Genomic DNA, 21,508 nt, shown 5'->3' with positions numbered 1-21,508 from the left:
GGATGTCTTTCACGAACACTGCTACTTCTTAATGAACAGTGTATGTGCTTGGGAATCTTTCCATTTGTCAGCATTACCATTTCATACTTGCTATTTCCTTACTTAAACTTAGCAATTTAGCTGTGTGTTAACAGTAATTTTACTTGTTTTTACTTTTTCACGTTTTTTCCCCCTCTCTACAGGCTGATTATCTGCAGCCTAAATTGCTTGGTATCTTGGCCTTTTTTAACATGCAGTTATTGAGTTCCAGTGTTGGCATTGAGGATAAAAAAATGGTACGTAAAATGAATATCAACGTTAAAACAAAGAAGTAAAACTACTTTGGTACTCCAGGTTTGCTTTTGTATTTAGGTAGTTGTCAAGGAAGGCTCAAAAAATAATGAGGTTTACACATGAGTCTTTTAATAGCGATGATCTCACTGTGGGCTGGACTTCTGTGTAAGCTCAAAAGTATGCTTTTCTTTTCCTCTTTACTGGTCAGCTAATGTACATAATTGAGTCATGGTAATTATAGAGGAGGAATTCAAGTGTTTTACACATGCAAAACAAACATGAAAGAAACACAGTGGAGGGTGGAGGCATATGGGAGGAAGCTGAAGTCAAGGATTTGAGGACCTTGAAGTTCAAACCTGAAATTACTGGTAAAAGAAGATAGAGTGATGCAAATCCAAGGGAAATTGGGCATGACTCATTTTGCTTCTCATAGAACAGCTCCTTTGAGCTTAAACTCTGCTTCTAACTGTAGGGGAGACCCTTTTTAGCTACCACACGGAGGCAGTGTAGGTAATTTATGTAGGCAGTTATGCAGTCCAGGAACACATAACATTGATACTGATAGACTTGCTGTATTTCCTCAGTTGGTGTGCCCTTTCTAGTTTTTTGCTTCTGAGGTATTCTTGTTGAACTACTGTCATTTATTAACCATTTGTCTTGATGCTTTCCAAATTTCTTACTTTATGCATCATTTCTTATCTTGTACCTGCTATTATTTTTTTCTTGTTTGGTTTGTTTTATTTCTCCATGAGTGTACAAGAATCATATCTCCAAAGACCTTTTCTCAAGCTCTGGTTTCTTCCTCTGATAACTGATGTGTCATGCTGGACATTCTGCTGCCTTTGTTAGGCACAGTGTGTCTGTGACTGAAGAATCTCCTACTTTTTTTCTGTCTTGCATCGTACTATTTCTCTTAGATCTCTCATCAGTCTTGGTGACAACTGACATGTAAACTACTCCATGAAGCTTGCTATCACTTCTGCTATAAGTTTTATGTCAATTCTCTTTGTTTTTAAATGTGAATTTGTTTTCTCTATATTTTCTAAATGTCTACTTTACAGCTTCTCAAACTTTAGATGTGTAGTCAATCATCAGATAACAGATTTCTTTAACTGTAAACTCCACTGGTGTCTACAGTTCTTCCCTCATCAATCTGTCAACTGTCTAAACAGTTAATTGTTTATTGTAGCCCTGTCATTTCAGATCTCATTTCCTTCTCTTTTTCTCTAATCCACAAATTATTTTTTTGCAAAGTAAAATTGTATGATTTTAACTGGGATTTTTAAAGTAATATATTTTGGTCTTGGGATAGGCAGAAGGTGCAGTTTTATTACCTCATATATTTAGAGGGTATATGATATCTTAATCCATGGTAGATTGGTTGTATTAGAAGTTGTGATTTGTAGGTAATTTACTGGGAATCTAATACACCAAAATGTGTTGTTTTTTTTGTTTTTTTGTTTTTGGTTTTTTTTGTTTGTTTTTTTCTTTATATATAGGCCTTAAACAGCCTTATGTCTTTAATGAAGCTTATGGGTCCCAAACACATCAGTTCAGTACGAGTGAAGATGATGACTACACTGAGAACAGCTCTAAGATACAAGGATGACTTTCCAGAACTGTGTTGCAGGTGAACTGATTGTGTTTCCAAGCAGTGACTTACTATTTGTCTTTGAATGCACTTGTTTTGTTTTAGACAATAATCCAAACCACAGAGCTGAAATACTTTACTGTATTCTTCACAATTCACCTAAAATAACTTTATGTGGAGGAGAGCCATTGATTCCTATTGTTTTTGTGTAATTTCTTGTTTAGAGCCTGGGACTGTTTTGTTCGAAGTCTGGACCATTCATACCTTGGCTCCCTGCTTAGTCATGTGATAGTAGCGTTGTTGCCTCTGATACATATCCAGCCGAAGGAAACTACAGCAGTATTTTACTTTCTCATAGTTGAGAACAGGTACTGTAGAAAATATTTTCAGTTCATTAACTCCTGTAATAGGAATTGCTCTGAATGAATTTTGTCCAGTACTGAGATGAGAAAACTTAGCATTTTTCTGTGAAGTAATAACTTGTTTTATAAAATTTCTACTTTAAATTTCAAGATTTTGAAATTTGACAAATGCTATCCTCATCTGGAAAGATATTCTTGCATTGACCTCATTAAAAATATATGATTGTGTGGGCAAGTTACAGCCTCTTCAGAGTGCTTCCCTGTCATCTCTACTGTTTTCAGTGATTCTATGTTCTTTCTGTTGTTGGAATGGAAAACAATTTGCACCTACATCTTTTCTAATAGTATTCTCTAGGAATAGTCAGAGTTTACACTTTGAATACTTTTGTTGGGTTTTCATTTTCTTTGCATTTATCCTACCAGCAGTTTGCAAAACAAAAGAAGATGCTGTGAATTACAGGCTTTTGTTGTAGCCTCTGACAGCTAAATTGAAATAGATTCCTTCATTTTTAAAAAAGAAAATTTTATTTTTCAGTAGTTTGTTTTTACGTAAGAAAAAGTGAAATTGGTTCAAAACCAAATGGGATTATCCCACACTTTCAAAATAGGGAGTATGGGACCTGGTGGAGCTGAACTTTGAAAGCAATGGGAAGAATTCAAGAGAGAGTAATTTAGAGCATAGAAAAGAAGTACCTGTATCTTCTTTCAGTAAAAAGAGAAATAGTTTTATGTGTATACTTGAAGGCAAAAATATGTGGATTTTTTTCCTGCTTTTGTGGTTTGTTTTTTTTCTAGTTATTATAATCTATTGCTTTAATTTAATGGGTTTTTTATGACTTCTCCGATCCAACTGATGTTTGAAATGTTGTTTGCAATCTTTTTGTAACTATTAGGGATACAGTACGAGATTTCTTACATGAAATATATTTTCTGCCTGACCTTCCAGAACTGAAAGAAATTCAAGTAGTCCTTCAAGAATATCGAAAGGTAAAGATGCTTTTATTCCTTAGTTTCTAGTGCCTCAGATGAATTCCTGTGGAGTAAGAAAATTGTTAAGCAAGAAAAGTATTTATTTGCCTTCACAACAAAACAGATCTTGTGTATCAGGGGAATGTTTTATAGCTTCTCTGAATTCCAACTTTGCAGCTTTTTTGAGATAAGAGAATTCATAAGGTTAAAAAAAAAAAGGTTGTTAACTATTTGGTACTTCTAATTTAATCACAAATCTGTATTCTCTTAAGAGGTAACTGAGTCCATTTATTATTACTTGGTAGTCTGTCCCTTGTGGTTACTTCTGAAAGCAAGCTAAAGAGATAGGAAGTAGCAAGTAGAAATGTTGTGGGTTTTTTTTGTTTTTAAATGCAAACGTAATGCCTTTTAGAGGAAAACACTTTAAAAACATAGGAAAGCATAGTATATGGGTATAGCAGGGAATGTAGGTAGAAGAATAGATGTTCGTCTGTCTCCACTCTTATTTGCTTTGAGATGCTGCTTAACTGTGTTCCTGTTAGATTTGACTTGAATTTCTTATGCCATCTCTTGTTCAGGAATCCTCCAAAAGCACTGACTTGCAGACGACCCTGCAACTGTCCATGAGAGCTATTCAGCATGAGAATGTGGATGTTCGTATCCATGCACTTACCAGCCTGAAAGAAACATTATATAGAAATCAGGTATTAAAACCCTCTTTAGTTAATTTCTAAGCGTACTCAAAGGAGCATCTGGACCATCAAGTTTAATGTTACTGTGTGTTTGCATGAGCTGTGTTATTCTCCTAAATTTATTAATCTAGATGTTACTTAATATGAAAGGCAGAAAGGATTCTTTTCCATTGTGTCACCATATAAAAGGACTTAAAAATCCTTCTTTATATGATGCTGATTCAGCAAGGATGTTAGTATATTTCTTATCTGCCAATTTCCCCAGTTCCTTTTGAGAGTTTGTTCTTTGTTAGGATATGCATAGCTTTTGCATCAAGAGCAAGGATTTTTATGAGATTATAATATCTTAAAGTAAGTTGGATGTGACCACCTCATACCATTCTTTTTTTCTTTCTTCCTTCTTTGCCTTCCATCAATAAAAACTTGAATCTTTTTATCACATTCAAATAAATTATCTGGACATGTACAAATTGCAGAGTTGGTGCTTTACAAATCTATATGTTTATTAATGGGTTATAGCTAAGAAAATAACAATATCTGAATGACAAACCTAACATCGCAGGCAAATAAAATCTGGCATGAGATGATAAACATTATTGTATAAAAACTCATCTTTCTTCCTTTTTTTTTTTTTTTTTTCTTTTTTTTTTTTCCCCCTTAAACTTCCTAGGAGAAATTGGTGAAGTATGTAACAGACAGTGAAACTGTGGAGCCAGTCATCTCTCAGTTGGTAACTGTACTTCTAATTGGCTGTCAGGATGCAAATTCTCATGCCCGGCTACTTTGTGGGGAATGTTTAGGTGAACTGGGAGCCATAGACCCTGGCAGGCTGGATTTTTCAACCAGTGAAACTCAAGGAAAAGATTTTACATTTGTGGTAAGAAGTGTTTCTGTAGTATTTTGTTCAGTATTAAGTGTTTGTGGGAATTGATTTGTTTGTTTATTTTAAGTGTGTGGGAGTAGGAAACCTCTTAGCTTTAGGGTCTTGGAAAATCTCTGCTTTATCATCTAAAACAGCTTAGAGACAGACTTCAAAGTGACTATTTGGAGTTTAAAGATACAGCTATTACTTTGTTATAATAAATTGTTTTTGTGTTTGTGATTGAGGCTGGTGTGGAGGATCCAAATTTTGCCTATGGATTATTAATGGAACTGACTAGAGCATTTCTTGCTTATGCTGATAACGTTCGTGCTCAGGATTCTGCAGCATATGCCATTCAGGTAAGATCCAATGTTAGATCTTTTATCTTCACAAATTACTTCCTATCACACTGAACACAGAATTATGCAATTTTAAATACGTACATTTTGAAGTATGTGTTTAAATATTTAAAGCATCATCTGGTACAGTTCTAAATGGCATTGTAAAAAATGATACGGAATAGTGATTTTTTTTCTTTAAATTCCTCATTGCCCACTTGCCCATGAGTATTCAGTGAAGCTGACAAATAAAAGTATCTTAAGAAAAGCATAAATTTGCTTTTGTCGTCTTATCCTAGGAGAGAGAGGGTATTTCAGAGGTTGCTAACAGTCTATATATAGTGATGCATGGAGGTTCTAAGACTGCTGAGGGCTTCTGCTTACTATTGTTAAGAGGGAACAGAAATCAAGTATGCTCTAACTTTATGACAGTCTTCTGTGCTGGTCTGCTGACTAAAGGCTGGATTTTTTAGTTATTTTGTCTTTGTGAAAGCTACAATTTCACAAGCATTGTGAAAGGACAGTTTCCTAGCTCCAGTAGAAAATGGATGTGGTCAGCAGATTAAATTAGATCCTACACCAGAAGGATTCAGACTGGCGTGTTTGTTGGCAGATATGAAGAAATTGAGATAAATGTGGCCCAAACACCAATTGGAGAATCTGGGAAATCGATAGTTAGAATCAACCCGTGGTTAGTAACAACATTCGTCCAAAACTGGATGAAAGTTTTGCAGTTATAAACAAAATTCTGTAATTTGTATCTCATTACTTCTGTGTGTAAACTAGTTCTCTTTGTTACTTTTGTCGTTAAAATATTTTAACTTATTCATGTAACCTATGTCTTTATAGGAGTTATTATCTATCTACGACTGTAGAGAGACAAACAGTGACTGCCCAGGCTCCAGGCTGTGGAGGAGATTTCCTGAGCATGTGCAGGAGATCTTGGAGCCTCACTTAAATACACGGTATAGTACAACTCATACAATTTCTTTACATAATAGCTTTAAAACCATGTTTTTTCTTGCAAGCAGAAACCAGTTTTAAGATTGATTTCAATAGCACTGTGAAGTATACTTTGAAGTTCTGGTAGCATGTTAGGTTGTTTCATTTCTAGATGTTCTAGAATAAAAACAGGTTGACTACTGGAAGCATATTTGTTTTGTGGTTGTTTTTTTCTTAAATAATTTAGTAGAGGAAATTTTTAGTATTCCTAGTGGGAAATGTCATAGTGAATTGCATGATGTTGTTGTTGGTTTTATTTATTTTATTATTATTATTTACTTTATGTATTTGTTCAAGTATTTCTTTATTAAATAGATCTTTTAAAATTACAGGTACAAGAGTTATCAAAAGGCTATAGATTGGTCAAAGATGAAGAAGCCTATTTACTTAAGCAAATTAGGTGACAATTTTGCAGAATGGTCAGCAACTTGGGCAGGTTACCTTATAACAAAGGTAGGAGAATAAGTCTGCTTTATATATTGGTATATACAAAACAGAACATTTTAGCCTAACTTCAGTTTCTGAAAGTAAGGGATGGGTGAGAGAAATGTCCCTTTTGTCTGGAAGCCTTTGATAGTGCGTACTGCAGGCTTCTTACATCATCACAGTAATGATGCACCTTTCCTTCCCTAGCTCTGTTTTTCACTGGACAGACTTAATGGATAGTGTGAAAGCCGGAATTCTAGGAAGTTTGTCCAGACCTTTGTATAGCTGAAGGCACTTAAAAACGCCTCTGAAAAGCATCTGAAATGCTTCTGGAGAACCTTGAGTTACTCTGAAAGATTTCTTTCCCTTCCCCACAGCTCACTAGACCCAGCACACAGAAAGTAATTATCTGTTTTTGTTGCTTTCTTTTCCCCTTTCCAACATCTAAGTGGCCCACAGTAGTTGAATATCTGAACTTATTTCTTTCTGTATTGAAGGCAAGTTGATTGTCTTTATAATATCATACCTTTGTCTTAAGTGCAGAAGAGAGGCTCAAAACAATAGTAGACCCTTAGTCTAAAGTTTTTTTTCACCAATGCAAGTTCTCATTAGTGTACAAGATGAGGAACGTGTAGGCAATACTTGCCTTTTTTTTTTTTTTTAGTATCAGTAATTCATGCATGCAGTGACAACCATCTGGTATCTCTGTTGCAGGTTTAAGTCTGATGAATTTTTTGTTGGAGACTATTATCTTAAAACTTGTTCCATCGATTAATTTTGTATTTGTTAGCAAATACGAACCTATTAATTATTCAGGCATTTGTAATTATGCTTTTCTTGGAAATACTGTTATTTTTTTTAGGTACGACATGAGCTTGCCAGAAAAGTTTTCGATTGCTGTAGTATTATGATGAAGAATGACTATAAGGTGACGATTTATCTGCTACCACACATCCTTGTCTATGTTTTGCTGGGATGTAGTCAGGAGGATCAACAAGAGGTGAGATGTCTCAGTTGTTCCTAATGAGAGCTTTCAGGAACTGTTCTTTCTAAGAACTGATCAGCTCTGCACTATTGCTGTAGAACTCTGTGGACAAATTATTTGGTATCAAACAATTTTTTTTGGTCACTGTTCTCCACAGGTTTCTTTCTGTTTCTGTGGTTATTTCAGCGGGGCTGAGGAGAAGAGTGACTATGTTGTTAATTATGATTACAGTAATATCAGGAGCAGGAGCAGTATAAAGAGGAACATAATGCAATGAAACAAAGGAATTAATTGAACCCATTTGTTTTTGAGAATATAGGCCTGCAATTTTTTCTATCCCCCTGTATACGCTTAACATTTGCTTTGCTACAAGATGAACACAGGCCAGGAGTCATACATGTCTTTAGCAGACCAGAGATAGGGACACCAAGTATCATCCAGAAATTAATCTTACCTTTAGTTTGATTTAGCAGAAGTTGAAGGGACCGAAGAATATAAGTTATATTCTATTAATTTGGGTTTCTGAAATTAAAATACCTATGTTGAAAGATTCTGGCTGTGTAGAAGTATGCAACTAGGAATGTAGTAATCTTTCTTGTATGAATGAGTGAATCAGTAGTAAGTGTCTGTTATGTTTATTAACTCGTTGTCTGCCAACTGAAATGATCAGGAAGCACATCTTTCATGTTATATACTTAAATAAAATACACATGTAATGTATTGTACTTGCAGCAGAATTGCAGCAGCATTCATTGTGTTCTGAAACCTAAAATTCCAGTGATCATGATGTTTTCTGAATCCAAGGGCATGCTTTTCAATGTATTTATCATTATGCAGAATTTTCTGATGACTGCTTCTTGGTTTGTCATTTCTTCCTTCTTAAGGTCACAAGGCTAACAGAGTTTTTAATAATTTTGGTTTTATTTGTAACATGCAATTAAAATATTTAGTGCTTTCTTTTAATGTTAGTTGCAGTTTGCTACTATTTTCATGTCTCTATGGTGCTTTTGTCTTTTATGTTAATGCCTGCGTAGGTTTATATGGAGATTATGGCTGTCCTGAAACATGATGACCAGTATAGCAGGAGACTTCAAGACAGTGCATCTGACCTAAGTCAGCTGAGCACGCAGACTGTGTTCTCCATGCTTGATCATCTAACTCAGTGGGCTAGACATAAGTTTCAGATGCTCATTGCTGAGAAAAATACTAGCAAGTCTAGCAAAGACAGGAGTGACCTAAAAAGTAAGTGATGCTCATTTTATTTGAAGAATGTAAATACTATTTTAAATAAACTTCTAGATATTCCACTTCACATTATGGCAATGTAAGAATGCATTTTTACTATAGTGTTACCCTTCTTTATGATTTCTTACTGTCATATTTTGATTTCCTCACATCTGTGTGATTTCATTGTTTTGAGTATCTATTGTAAGAAACATTGAAATTATAAAATGAAGTGTTCATTTTTTGGTAGCTTTCTAAATGTTCAGTTTCATTTATTGCATACTGTTTTGCAGGGAAGCTCAGTGGTATTGTTTGAATGAAGTTACTATTGACAGAATAATGTGTTAAATTAATCAGTTTATCTCACTAAATTTTGAAATGAATTAAGTAAATGCTCATGCATGAGGTAATTCTTAAAAATGGGACCTTACTGACAGACTTCTAAAAACTATTTTATTTTGTAGCTTCAAGCGAGGACTATGGAGAATATCAGAATGTGACCCGCTTTTTAGACCTGATACCTCAAGATACTCTAGCTGTGGCTTCTTTTCGTTCTAAGGCTTACACAAGGGCTGTGATGCATTTTGAGTCATTCATCACAGAGAAGAAACAAAATATTCAGGAGCATCTTGGATTTCTACAGGTTCTGTAGTTCCTTTCAGTGTTTGCTTTATTTTGGAATAAAAATAGATATATAGACAAGTAAAATTTTGTCAGATTATTCTTTGAAATGGGAAGAAGAAAAGATGTACATATACTCGCTTTCAACCACAAGAGCACATTTGTGATCTATTTCAGCAGTAGCATTTGCCCTTGCTTGGCATTCTTCCTTTGTATGAGAAGGAATTAAGGAGTATAAAAGACTGTACAATCTTGAAAATAGTTAGTCTTTTATTATTCTTGTTACTGAATGCATAGCTTTTATTCCTTTTAGTTCGCCCTATGCCTTTTGTCAAAGAAAGCACGGCCAAGAATGAAAATAATTACAGTAACAAAAAATTGAAAGAAGGCTTAAGTGGTTTATTATGAAGTAGAGAGAGCTAATGCTAAGGATGTTCAAAAGGATGCCAACCATTTTAAGAAGCATTTTAACTTGAGAGATAAACCTGTTGCTTATATTCTGCAGTGACTTCGAATTTGCTAAACTGTTTAGTATGATGCTTTTCCACCATCAATAATCCGCAGCTTCATAAATAACTTTAGCATGTAAAAAATGGGATACTTATTTTGCTCTTTTTTAAAAAAAAAATTGTGTTTTTATTCAGTATGAGCCCATGATGTTGCAGTACACTTGGACAAAAGTAGCACTCATCTTTGGAATTAACAAAAAAAAATAAAAAGAAAAGAAAAGGAAAACAAAAAAGGACATCAAAATTGATGTTTATGTTGAAAATATCAAACCAAGAGTTCCTACAGAGTAGTTTGCCTTCTGTTTTCAATAAGCTGTGTGATTCTGAACATGCCATATGTAGAATACCTTCTTGTTGTCTAAGGGCTTGTTTTTGATGTCCTTTTCCAACTCTTTTTGAATAAAGAAATTGTATGCTGCTATGCACGAGCCAGATGGAGTAGCTGGAGTGAGCGCAATACGGAAAGCGGAACCATCTCTCAAAGAACAAATTCTTGAACATGAAAGTATTGGCTTGTTAAGGGATGCCACAGCCTGTTATGATAGGGCCATCCAACTGGAACCGGATCAGGTAAACAGATGAGAAATTGATATATTTATATAATCTTCCACAATACAGTGATTGACTAATACATACTCAAGAGGTATTTTTGTCTTTGAATGTTCTTTAGAATGTTGAAGTAAAATACGGCAGTGAGAGTTTCTGTGACAGTTGCTGAGAGATGTATTACTATTTGGAAGTAATTTAACACCTGAAACAAATCCCTTATTGGGTTCATGCTGTAATTCACAGGCTTTGTTTAAAAGTTGATGTATGTTTTTGTCCAGATTTGTTTCTTTTCCTGTTTCTAGATTATTCATTACCATGGTGTAGTGAAGTCCATGTTAGGCCTTGGTCAGTTGTCTACTGTAATTACTCAAGTGAATGGAGTACTTGCAAACAGGTAATATAAGCATTCAATCAATGTTTAATTGAGAAATACAAATTTATTGTATTAATTCTATTTATTGCTAGTCATCCTCGTGCGTTATCGAGCATTTAAGATTGGTCAAGCATAACCAGCTAGCAATGTGAAGCTAGACAGATTTAACTGTTTTGTCTGTTGTTTATTTTAATACTTTCACAGATATTAGTACGTTATCTGAGTCACATGCAGCATTGAGATGTACTTTAAAGAACAGAACCTCCTGTTTCTCAATATCTTGTTACTTGTTCCTTAGCTGTTCCATGGTGTAATAGGGGAAATAGTTTTAAAGATAGTAATTTTTTGAAATGTCTCATAAAATTTAAGTATGCTACCTGGAAGTTGAATTTGTGAGATGCTGTTGTATAGTTTTTATTTTTTCATCAGTTTATATCCTTTGCTTTTATTGAATTTTACTAAAAGTAAAGCTTCCTTCGCTTCTTTTGAAGCAAAACAGAATTCATATGAGAAATATTTCCTATATGTCTAATATAAAATAGAAATAATGCAAAGGGAGAAATGGAAGTTAGTTCTGTTGTTTTCTTTGAATAGGTCAGAATGGATTTCTGAATTGAACACATATAGAGTTGAAGCAGCCTGGAAACTGTCACAGTGGGATTTACTAGAGAATTATTTGGCTTCAGGTAAATTACATCAAAATAAGAATACTCTCTTGCATTTGTGAGGAAGTGTTTATGTTAGCCTAATTTTAAATCAAAGGGCAGCTATTGCAGTTGTTCAGTTGTGGATTTTACTGTGAGGATGGCTGCTCCTGACTGTCTTCTAGTTTTTGTGAATTTATTTGGTTGTGGACTGCATAGTCTTTGAACAGGAATTTGAAGTGAGTATAAGAGCAAATTTCTTACAAGTTTATTTGGGGTTGCAGTTGTGGGGTGGGATTACTGTGTTTCTAAAAGTTATGTAATTATTTTTGAGAAGATGTTACTCTGAATATTTTCTAGTATGGTAACACAAACCAGCATGTTCAGGTTAAGATTCTAAAGAAATAGATATTTAAAAGGCTTTTTCTCCACAAAGATGTGAAGTCCACTGCTTGGAGTGTCAGATTAGGACATTTATTGTTATCAGCCAAGAAGAAAAATGAAGTCGATTTTTATGAAACACTCAAGGTTGTTCGAGCAGAACAAATTGTGCCCCTTTCAGCAGCAAGCTTTGAAAGAGGATCCTATCAGCGAGGATATGAACACATTATCAGGTTTCTAATTTCCATAATGTATCTCTATTTTCATTGTTAAAAATGACACAATCAAGTTTATGATACCAATATATACTAACTGTCATTCTTTTGCATACTCAGTCAACTGGCAACCTTTGTTTAACTGGGAATTTGCTCTTTTCCCTGATAAAAATAAATATTCATAAAAATAATATTGGCTTCAGTCTTTAAAAATCAGTAATTAACTTTATGTAATCATCGGGTAATTAAAAAAATAAATCATTGTGTTGCATTCTTTACATAGTACATATAGGCCAGTAGCTACCATGGGATTAACTTCATTAACTTAAGACCATGGTTTTTGATATATACAAGAATTTTAAGAATTGAAACCCATCCCTTTTAAGTAGCTCTTAATCAATTTCGAAGTAGGATTTTTTAATTAAATAAATATTTACTGTATATTTTTAATTTTAATTAAAAAGTAATTCCTTTGCACTGTAGATGGGTCTTTATGGCAGGACCTTGTATGAAACAAGTCAATTAACATACTTTTAGAAAGAAAATAGAAAAACCTGTGTAAAATTTGTGTGCGTATGTATATTTGTGTTTGTACATAAACAAGTGTATCTATGTATAAGCAATTTTCAATGACTTGTTTTGCTTTTATTTTACTACCACAGGTTGCATATGCTCTGTGAGTTGGAACATAGTATTGGACCAATGTTTCAGCAACCCGATGGTGAACATGGTAGAGATTCCCTGAATTGGTGTGCTCGTATTGAAATGACCCAGAATTCTTACAGAGCAAAAGAACCTATTTTAGCACTAAGGAGGGCTTTGCTTAGTCTTAGTAAAAGGTGAAAGCATGACTGTTTCTTTGTTCTTTGTGTTGTATTCTCAATCAGGTTCTGGCTTTTTGTATCCATGTCAGAAGTGCAAAGATAAAACTGTGGAAATTTACTTTGTAGACAAAAGCAGACGTTCCCATATGCTTGTGTTCAAAATGTAAGCAAGAGTGTTTTGTGTAGGAAAGATAAGAGGAATATAGGGAAAAGAGGGAGAAATAAAAACAATACAACAAAAAAAAAGGTGAAACATTAAAGAAAGATTTGAAACAGTTGCTGTGTAGTATATAGCTTATCATGAAGTTGGATTTGTGTTTCAGTACACTGTGACATTGTAAAGCTGCATTTGTGACTAAAATTGTTGATTTTCTACAAAAATGTCTTGGCAGCCAGGATTACAGCGAGCTTATCGGTCAGTGCTGGCTCCAGAGTGCTAGAGTTGCAAGAAAAGCTGGTCATCATCAGACTGCATATAATGCTCTTCTGAATGCTGGGGAATCTACACTCTCAGAACTTTATATAGAAAGAGCAAAGTGGCTCTGGTCCAAGGTAAACAAACTAAGAACTGAATTTACTTTATTACATGCAAGTAAATAATTTTTAGTTGTGGAAAGAAAAGGCATGTGATCAGTCTGTGTAAGACAAAATACATCATCTGGGACTGTCTGCGTGTTCTGATTGCAGTTGAGCCATGAGAAGTTTTTGGCATCCAACTGCTCATCAGCTTTTTTTTCTTTATCCATTGACTTTTCTGGCAGCTGAATATGAAATGGTTGGATTACCTGCTTCTGTCAATGCAACCTAGAGGAATTTAATAGTAAATCACTTTCAGTTTCTATTGTTTTTACTAATTAGAAAGAGGCAGAAATGGGAGCAGTTACTGTGCTAGATCAAACAGGACAATGATGCAAAGATAAGAAGATATAAGGAGCATTTGAAGATAGAAACATACAGTAACCATATGCAGAATGTTCTAGAACACTCAAGAACAAAATTTTACCTTAGTAATAACTGTAAGTTGTTTTACCTCTCTCTTATTTAACCTATATAAAATGTTTTCCTCTTTCCATTAGGGTGAGGTTCACCAAGCACTTATTGTTCTCCAGAAGGGAGTGGAGTTATGCTTCCCTGAAAATAAAGCACCATGTAATACCAAAAATCAGCTCATCCATGGTCGGGCAACGCTGCTAGTTGGTAGATTTATGGAAGAAACTGCTAACTTTGAAAGTAATGCAGTTATGAAAAAGTATAAGGTAATTCAATATGCTAAGTGTTAATAGGATGGTAGTTTTTAATAACGCCTCTTTTATGCTTTTGATGGTGTCAACCAAACATAGCATTACTGGGAGGAAGTGGTACATCAGTGTGTAAATCTTGTAAAGATGTAACTATCTGAATTAATTTAAATATAAAACATCAATCTGACAAAATCTACAATTCCAAATACAGGAGCCAGGGATACCCAGTATAACTCTAAAGTGAAAAATAAATAAGTAGAATACAGGAGTTTGTGGGGTTTTTTGTTGTGTTTTTTTTTAATGAACACACAAATGTGAATTTCTCCCTAAAATGCTGACTGCTCTACAAAGGCTGTGTAGTTTGTCATTGTTATGGCTGTTTTTGGTAGTGACATAAAACTGTTCTTTGCTGAACTGTATAAAAACACTAATGCTCAGCATTCTCTATGTTGTGTTGGCCTAGGTAACTAGTGTTGGGGAATGGACGTGTCAGTTGTTTTTGTTGTAATTTATGCTCTGCAATTCTGGAGTTTCACTTTATCCAAACCTCTAAGAAGCAAAGTATTTTCTTGATCAGGAATTTGATTACTTTTTCAAATATTTTATTGAGGAATCTTAAATCATCACAGTTTACACTACTTTGCTCTCTCTTAGTCCAAAAGGTGCTTTAAGAATAGATTTCTAGTTGAGCAGCTATTGGTCCCAATTCTGGATTCACGATTAAAAGTTTTCTGCACAATTAGTACTTCTCTGAGCATACTTTGCACTAAAGTAACTCATTCAAGAATTTGTTTCTTTGACAAAGTAACTCTTTTTTGTTACAGGATGTTACAATTTTGTTGCCAGAATGGGAAGACGGACATTTTTATCTTGCTAAATACTATGATAAGTTAATGCCAATGGTAACAGACAATAAGATGGAAAAACAAGGCGATCTGATTAGATACATAGTTCATCATTTTGGAAGGTTAGACTACACAAAGATGATGATTATACCTAAAAAGCATGTTTGGGAATAAGTTCTTGCTGCAGCTCAGACTGACTCCTAATTTTATGCAGCAGTGAAAGAAAACGTTATGTACTTGATTTAATAAACAATTCATTTTATTTCTGCCTTCTTATTAAGCAATTGTTCTCTTAATATGTAGGATGGTAAGTTAAATATTTCATCTGCAGTTTTGATTAATGTAGAACATAAACTGTATGTACTTGTAAACTTTTAGTTGTTGCAGATCCATTAAAATGCTTAAAATAAATTTGTACTCCAGAATAAGATATATAACAACTAAGGATATAAGGATATAATATTTGTACTGCTTCTAGTATTTATCACTAACATATTGTGACTTCAACATGTAATTATAGGTCTCTACAGTATGGAAACCAATTCATCTATCAATCTATGCCAAGAATGCTATCTTTATGGCTGGACTTTGGAGCAAAAGCATATGAGTGTGATAAAGGTAGAGCTTTTTTTTTTTCCATGTTGTATTTCCTGTATCATGCTTTTATATGTGATTGAAAGAGCAGTGAAGTATATTTCTGATGGGCCAGCTATCAGAAATAAAATCGTATCTTCCATATATGCAGGCAGTTTGACGACTGTGCCTCTTTCACATCAGCAAGAGACCTCACTTCTCAAAATGTTAATCCAAGCTAAACTATTAACTGTTATATCTATTAACTAAATGTATAGCCTCTGTAGATTCATTTGCATGTAGTGAAGGTGAAAATCTTTCAAAAAGATATTGAGTGTTAACTAAAGCATGTCAAGCACTCAGGAATCCAACAGAACCATTAGTAATTTAGTTTCAAGACTACTTGCCCATACAATTCTTTATAGTGTTTTATTGGGTATTTATGTTTTTTTTTATTTTTTAAATGGAATATTTTTAAACAGTAGTTAATGATATATGTGATGCTTTTACAATGCTAAAGTCTTACTTCTGCTGTTTAAGATAGTTTTCTCTACAAAGATCTGTTTAGACATATTTCAAAGATAAATGCTCATATTTGAGCATCTTATATTCTTTTGAGTTATGGTTTTGTTTTATTTTAAGGGTGGAGAATTTTTCCAGTATTGTTTGTTCTATATTTCTGTTGTCTATGCTTGTTTATTTTGTTTCCACTCATGCCCCCTGTTATGCTGGTTAATGAAATGGCGTATATATTATTGTCTGATCTGTTAAAAGTAACTTTATAGTAGAATTTCTTTTGTGTTTTTGTTTTTTTCATATGAAAATTAGTTATCTGTTTCTGTTTGCTTGACTTAAATGACGTGATATTTCAGGTGACAAAACTGATTAAATCTTTCTGTCTTGTGTTTTTTTCAGCAAGTCGTTCGGAACGGGTTCAAATGAAAAATGATTTGGCTAAAATAAATAAAGTGATTACAGAGCACACAAATCAGCTCGCACCTTATCAGTTTCTGACAGCTTTTTCTCAGTTGATCTCCCGAATCTGCCATTCTCATGATGAAGTCTTTGCTGTTCTGATGGTGATTGTTGCTAAGGTGTTTTTAGCCTACCCACAGCAAGCGATGTGGATGATGACTGCTGTGTCTAAGGTGCCCTGATAAGTAAAGCTACACCTTTATTAGCATTTAGAAATTTAGATCAAATTGAATGTTTTAACTGCTGCAATATAGCTTCATGGAATAGGTCATCATGCTGTCATAGCACAAGGGTTCATTACAGTCTGAAGTTCAGAAATTTCAGATTAAATCTAGACAGTAAGAATTGCTGACTTGTATCCTGAATTGGATGATTTATTCTGGAAGAAAAATTGAATAACAAAAAGCTGATGAATTGGGTAGTTGTGGAAAACAGATTTTATTGTTTTTAAATTGAAACAGTGCTTCCAGTTTTATAATCAAATACTCTCCACATTGATTTAAAAATATCGCAAGTATATTGCTTATTTCTAAGGTGTGCCTGGCAATAGAGCAACTTAAAAGCAATTTAGAAGGTATGGAGCATTCTGTTTCTGTTAAGCTAGCTAAATAATATTCAGGATATGCTCATATTCTTGTATATTTTAGTCTATATGTTGTGAGTCTCCAGGGAATGGTTTGAGAAGAGAATGTGAGCGTGTGCACACGTAGAGTATTTTGCTTGAATATTTGCAAGTTCAGGCACAAGATTTCACATAGAGAACTTCCTCTTGAAGGTATTCAGTATAACAAGCAGTGAGTAGAGAAAACATTACTGCTATTACTGGAATCTTTTTAATCAATTGTTTCATAAATTTTAACTTCTCTCTTTTTTCAGTCCTCGTACCCTATGCGTGTCAATAGATGCAAGGAAATTCTAAATAAAGCCATCAACATGAAGGAGACCTTAGGAAAATTTATTGGAGATGCAACACGCCTTACGGATAAACTATTAGAACTATGCAACAAGCCGGTACTAAAAATAAATAAATGCATGCATCTAATGGGATTATTCACAAATGTTTCACAACAACTTCTTCCAATACCTTGCATCAACCAGTACATCACATTAGAGTAATTTCTGTTATGCTGCAGTCACTTGGTAAAAGATTTTTGGGAACTTTTCTTAATAAAAATATTTTAATAGTAGAAAATAGTTCTAAATGAATGTCCTTTAAGTACATAGCAATACATTTCATAGTGTATGGGCTTCCCATTATTTCATCCTTTTTTGTATGATTCTACCCATCAACTCCTAGAATTTTACTATAAATATAAGCTGGCTCTGCTGTGATAAACATATGAACTTGATAACAAGAATAAAATTACATAAATGATTTCATTATTATGTATTTATGGTTAGACTGAAAAAGGCTGTAAGGACCAGATAAGTTTATTTTGGACCACATCCATTTAATTTGTAATTAAATTTGTAATTTTTCAGATTATCAAAAGCTGTTACTTGGTGTAAAAAGGTAATAGTACTCCATATGTTTATTTTGAATTTTTGAACTTTTTTTAAGGTTGATGGAAACAGCTCAGCATTAAGCATGAGTGTTCATTTCAGAACACTTAAGAAATTGGTAGAAGAGCACACATTCAGTCAAATTCTCATTCCATTACAATCTGTAATGATACCAACTCTTCCTTCAATTCCTGGTACACATGCTAACCATGACCCTTTTCCTGGATGCTGGGCCTACATTGCAGGCTTTGATGATACGGTAAGCCTCTGTTTGGCACTTGACTTTAAATTTCATGTTAAATAAATATACTTTCAGTTTATATAGCTCTCTATATAGCTCTCTATAACTTCCTGAAGGGAGGGTGTAGTGAGCTGGGGGTTGGCCTCTTCTCTCGTATAATCAGTGATAGAACTAGAGGGAATGGTTTTAAGCTGCGCCAGGGGAGATTCAGGCTGGACATTAGGAAGTATTACTTCTCGGAAAGGGTAGTCAGGCATTGGAATGCACTGCCCAGGGAGGTGGTGGAGTCACCAACCATAGGAGTGCTCAAGAAACGTCTGGATGTTGTGTTGATGAATATGATTTAGCCGGGAAGCATTGATAACGGTTGGAGTAGATGATCTTCTAGGTCTTTTCCAACCTTGATAATTCTGGGACTCTGGGATTTTGCTAGGGATGGAGGAGTGAGTAGGAAACTTCATAATTACCTTCATGGAAAATGTGAGGTTTCTGTGATAATAATGCGAGAAGGATATTTCCTCCTAGTATTTAGATGAGGTGTGGGTCTGAGATTAATATCCTGTAGCACCATGGAAGTGCTAATATGACAGCTTAAACTGGTCTATTAAAAGTAGATGTTTTATTTGGTATCATCTGATACTATGTTAATTTAAAAAAAAAAAAAAAAAAATCATCTCTTCCTCAGGTAGAAATTCTTCCTTCCCTTCAAAAGCCAAAAAAGATCACCTTAAAAGGTTCAGATGGGAAATCTTATATTATGATGTGTAAACCTAAAGATGATCTAAGAAAGGACTGTCGGCTCATGGAATTCAACTCTCTTATTAATAAGGTTTGAATTAAATAATGAAGTCCATTATGCATAAATTGTGAACTATCAAATAACAAAAGATAAGGGGTTGGGGGGGGGAGGAGGAGAAGAACTTCATTCCAAATCTTGAGATAAAACTTCCAGGAGGTAGAAGTAAACTGTTGCAAGATATTTCTTCAGGAGTAACTGATAATGCATAATTTGTTACAGACTTCTGAAAGCAACTCTACTAAAATTGGCTCTACTGCAGAGAGTAAAGCTTAGAATTTTATATTCTGGATTGTGACTGGAAAACAAATTTGAACAGGATGGTTAATTGTTAATATATTTCCATCCTGTTATTTATTATTCTCATTTTTTCTCCTTTTTTGTTTTTTGCCAACAGTGCTTAAGAAAAGATGCAGAGTCACGTCGGCGAGAACTCCATATACGAACCTATGCAGTTATTCCATTAAATGATGAGTGTGGCATAATTGAATGGGTGAACAATACTGCTGGTTTAAGAAATATCCTGATAAAACTTTATAAGGAGAAGGGTAAAAAACATAATAATTACGTAACATTCGACTGAGAGGGGGAGAGAGGAGAACAGAGGAGAGGGAAAAAGAAGGATGTTTAAGTTTGGATGTGGTCCTTGGCTACCTGCTCTAAGTGGCCCTGCTCGAGTGTGGCAGTTGGACAAGATGACCTTCGGAGTTCCCCTCAAACCTAAACCATTCTGTGATTCTTACATGTGGTGTTTTGTTTAAGTGCTTGTGCCTTTATTAGTAAATGAGATAAACAGCAAGGAATCAGACTAGATTCAGTCACTGTATCTCTAGCTATCTGCATTATATTATTATTTGTGTATGTATTATATTTTTACTCTTAAGTTGAAGATAATTGGCACCTGCCATGAACAATTTCTTAATCAATTATCTGTTAACATAATCATCTTAATATATTCCCATACTGTTGGCGCATCTGCTAAAGCAATTGGCATAATTGTGTAAGAGAATAGATTCAGCACTGAATAATAGAAGAGACTGTGGAGTTCTGCTTCAAATTTGATTAGTTGTTTCTCCTTTCTAGTACATTTACATGGTATGTTGTACCTAGTCTGCTGTTTCAGTTAGCATTATCAATTTTCATTTGCTTTCTATTACTCCACCAGCAGCACATTCTGGAGATTGTTTTTCATTGATTCATTTTATTCAGATGTTTATCTTATCTAAAATATCATATTGTAGTTGCATGCACGAGGCTTTATTTGGGGAGATTTCTTTTGCTTCATTGAGGAGGTCTGTTACAGGTATCTATATGACTGGAAAGGAACTACGTCAGCATATGCTTCCCAAGTCAGCACCTTTGCCTGAAAAGCTGAAGATGTTCAAAGAAGTCCTTCTGCCTCGTCATCCTCCTGTTTTTCATGAATGGTTTCTTAGAACATTTCCTGATCCTACTTCATGGTGAGTGGCTGGGATTGGGCTAGATCAAGAACATCTACTTGTCCATTTCACTAAAAAGTAATGATGCTGTTGAATGAAGACATAATCAAGGAGGTGATTTTGTCTAATATATCTGGTTCTTATTTGCACAGGTATAACAGCAGGTCTGCCTACTGCCGTTCTGTTGCAGTCATGTCAATGGTGGGTTACATACTTGGTCTAGGAGACCGTCATGGTGAAAACATCCTGTTTGATTCTTTGACTGGTGAATGTGTGCATGTAGATTTCAACTGCCTTTTCAATAAGGTGAGAAATGCCATCTTGCTGAACTCGCTTTATGCTTTACTTCCATGTAATTTGTAAACATCTACGATTGTGTTTTCTTCTTTTCTTTTTCTTCTAATATTTTTGTTGTTTTCTTTCTCACATTTTGTTTCTTACTCATACACAACAATATGTGACACATAAAGAATGCATATACTGCAATTATGGAAGCCAACTTCTTGATGGTGCCAGTATCAGATGAGCTGGTGGATATTCAGTGAAATAGCCCCACATTTTCTGTTTGTATTTTGTGACTCCCTCCACTACCACCTTCCAACCAAAGATGTAATTATCACATGCAGAATCTTGTTGCTGGGAAGGGTTTCTTTGTGTTCCTAATGTTCAGCACAAAAAATAATCATATGGCTCTGTAAAAAGAACAGTTATGATCAGAGCGGGATTTGGAATTTTGATGTTTCGCTAAAAAACAAAACAAAAAGCCACAAGCTCTTGGTTCAGAACATCATGCATATTCATATAACATGCCATTTTGTATCAACTTAAAGGGAGAAACTTTTGAAGTCCCAGAAATAGTTCCTTTTCGTCTCACACATAACATGGTTAATGGAATGGGTCCAATGGGAACAGAAGGTCTCTTCCGAAGAGCTTGTGAAGTCACAACCAGGCTTATGCGTGATCAAAGGGAGCCTTTAATGAGGTACAGCAACTGTTTTTGCTTAAAGCTCTGAAGAAACTCTCCCTAGTCTAAATATCAGAAATAATAATATGCC

The 21,508-nt window shown here is 34.5% G+C and overlaps 1 protein-coding gene across 5 annotated transcripts in view; it reads left to right on the top strand.

The window, feature by feature from the left end:
• ATR (ATR checkpoint kinase) overlaps positions 1-21,508 on the top strand; it is a 38,055-nt gene that overhangs the window by 12,193 nt on the left and 4,354 nt on the right. For 4 of the 5 annotated variants that reach the window (XR_014933197.1, XM_015871457.3, XM_085512964.1 and 1 more), the window contains 29 exons: positions 183-275; positions 1,773-1,903; positions 2,089-2,232; positions 3,120-3,213; positions 3,774-3,899; positions 4,558-4,764; positions 4,995-5,108; positions 5,937-6,052; positions 6,422-6,542; positions 7,378-7,515; positions 8,535-8,742; positions 9,189-9,367; positions 10,260-10,424; positions 10,706-10,797; positions 11,371-11,462; positions 11,857-12,034; positions 12,679-12,855; positions 13,233-13,392; positions 13,917-14,096; positions 14,906-15,048; positions 15,447-15,544; positions 16,415-16,647; positions 17,351-17,485; positions 18,036-18,236; positions 18,904-19,047; positions 19,412-19,562; positions 20,318-20,474; positions 20,606-20,759; positions 21,284-21,435. Coding sequence is in view for 4 of the 5 variants with exons in the window: in XM_015871457.3 (XP_015726943.2) it covers positions 183-275; positions 1,773-1,903; positions 2,089-2,232; positions 3,120-3,213; positions 3,774-3,899; positions 4,558-4,764; positions 4,995-5,108; positions 5,937-6,052; positions 6,422-6,542; positions 7,378-7,515; positions 8,535-8,742; positions 9,189-9,367; positions 10,260-10,424; positions 10,706-10,797; positions 11,371-11,462; positions 11,857-12,034; positions 12,679-12,855; positions 13,233-13,392; positions 13,917-14,096; positions 14,906-15,048; positions 15,447-15,544; positions 16,415-16,647; positions 17,351-17,485; positions 18,036-18,236; positions 18,904-19,047; positions 19,412-19,562; positions 20,318-20,474; positions 20,606-20,759; positions 21,284-21,435 (4,283 nt within the window). In the remaining variant the exon portion in view is untranslated. Of the gene's footprint in view, positions 1-182; positions 276-1,772; positions 1,904-2,088; positions 2,233-3,119; positions 3,214-3,773; positions 3,900-4,557; positions 4,765-4,994; positions 5,109-5,936; positions 6,053-6,421; positions 6,543-7,377; positions 7,516-8,534; positions 8,743-9,188; positions 9,368-10,259; positions 10,425-10,705; positions 10,798-11,370; positions 11,463-11,856; positions 12,035-12,678; positions 12,856-13,232; positions 13,393-13,916; positions 14,097-14,905; positions 15,049-15,446; positions 15,545-16,414; positions 16,648-17,350; positions 17,486-18,035; positions 18,237-18,903; positions 19,048-19,411; positions 19,563-20,317; positions 20,475-20,605; positions 20,760-21,283; positions 21,436-21,508 lie in introns of those variants that run through there. The other variant, XM_085512967.1, reaches the window with a different exon arrangement.

Source organism: Coturnix japonica, chromosome 12 (assembly GCF_054131305.1).
Source record: "Coturnix japonica strain WE chromosome 12, WE-NBRP24, whole genome shotgun sequence".
NCBI lineage: Eukaryota > Metazoa > Chordata > Aves > Galliformes > Phasianidae > Coturnix > Coturnix japonica.
The sequence above is the reverse complement of the archived record's forward strand: the minus strand, read 5'-3'. Positions and strand labels throughout refer to the sequence as shown.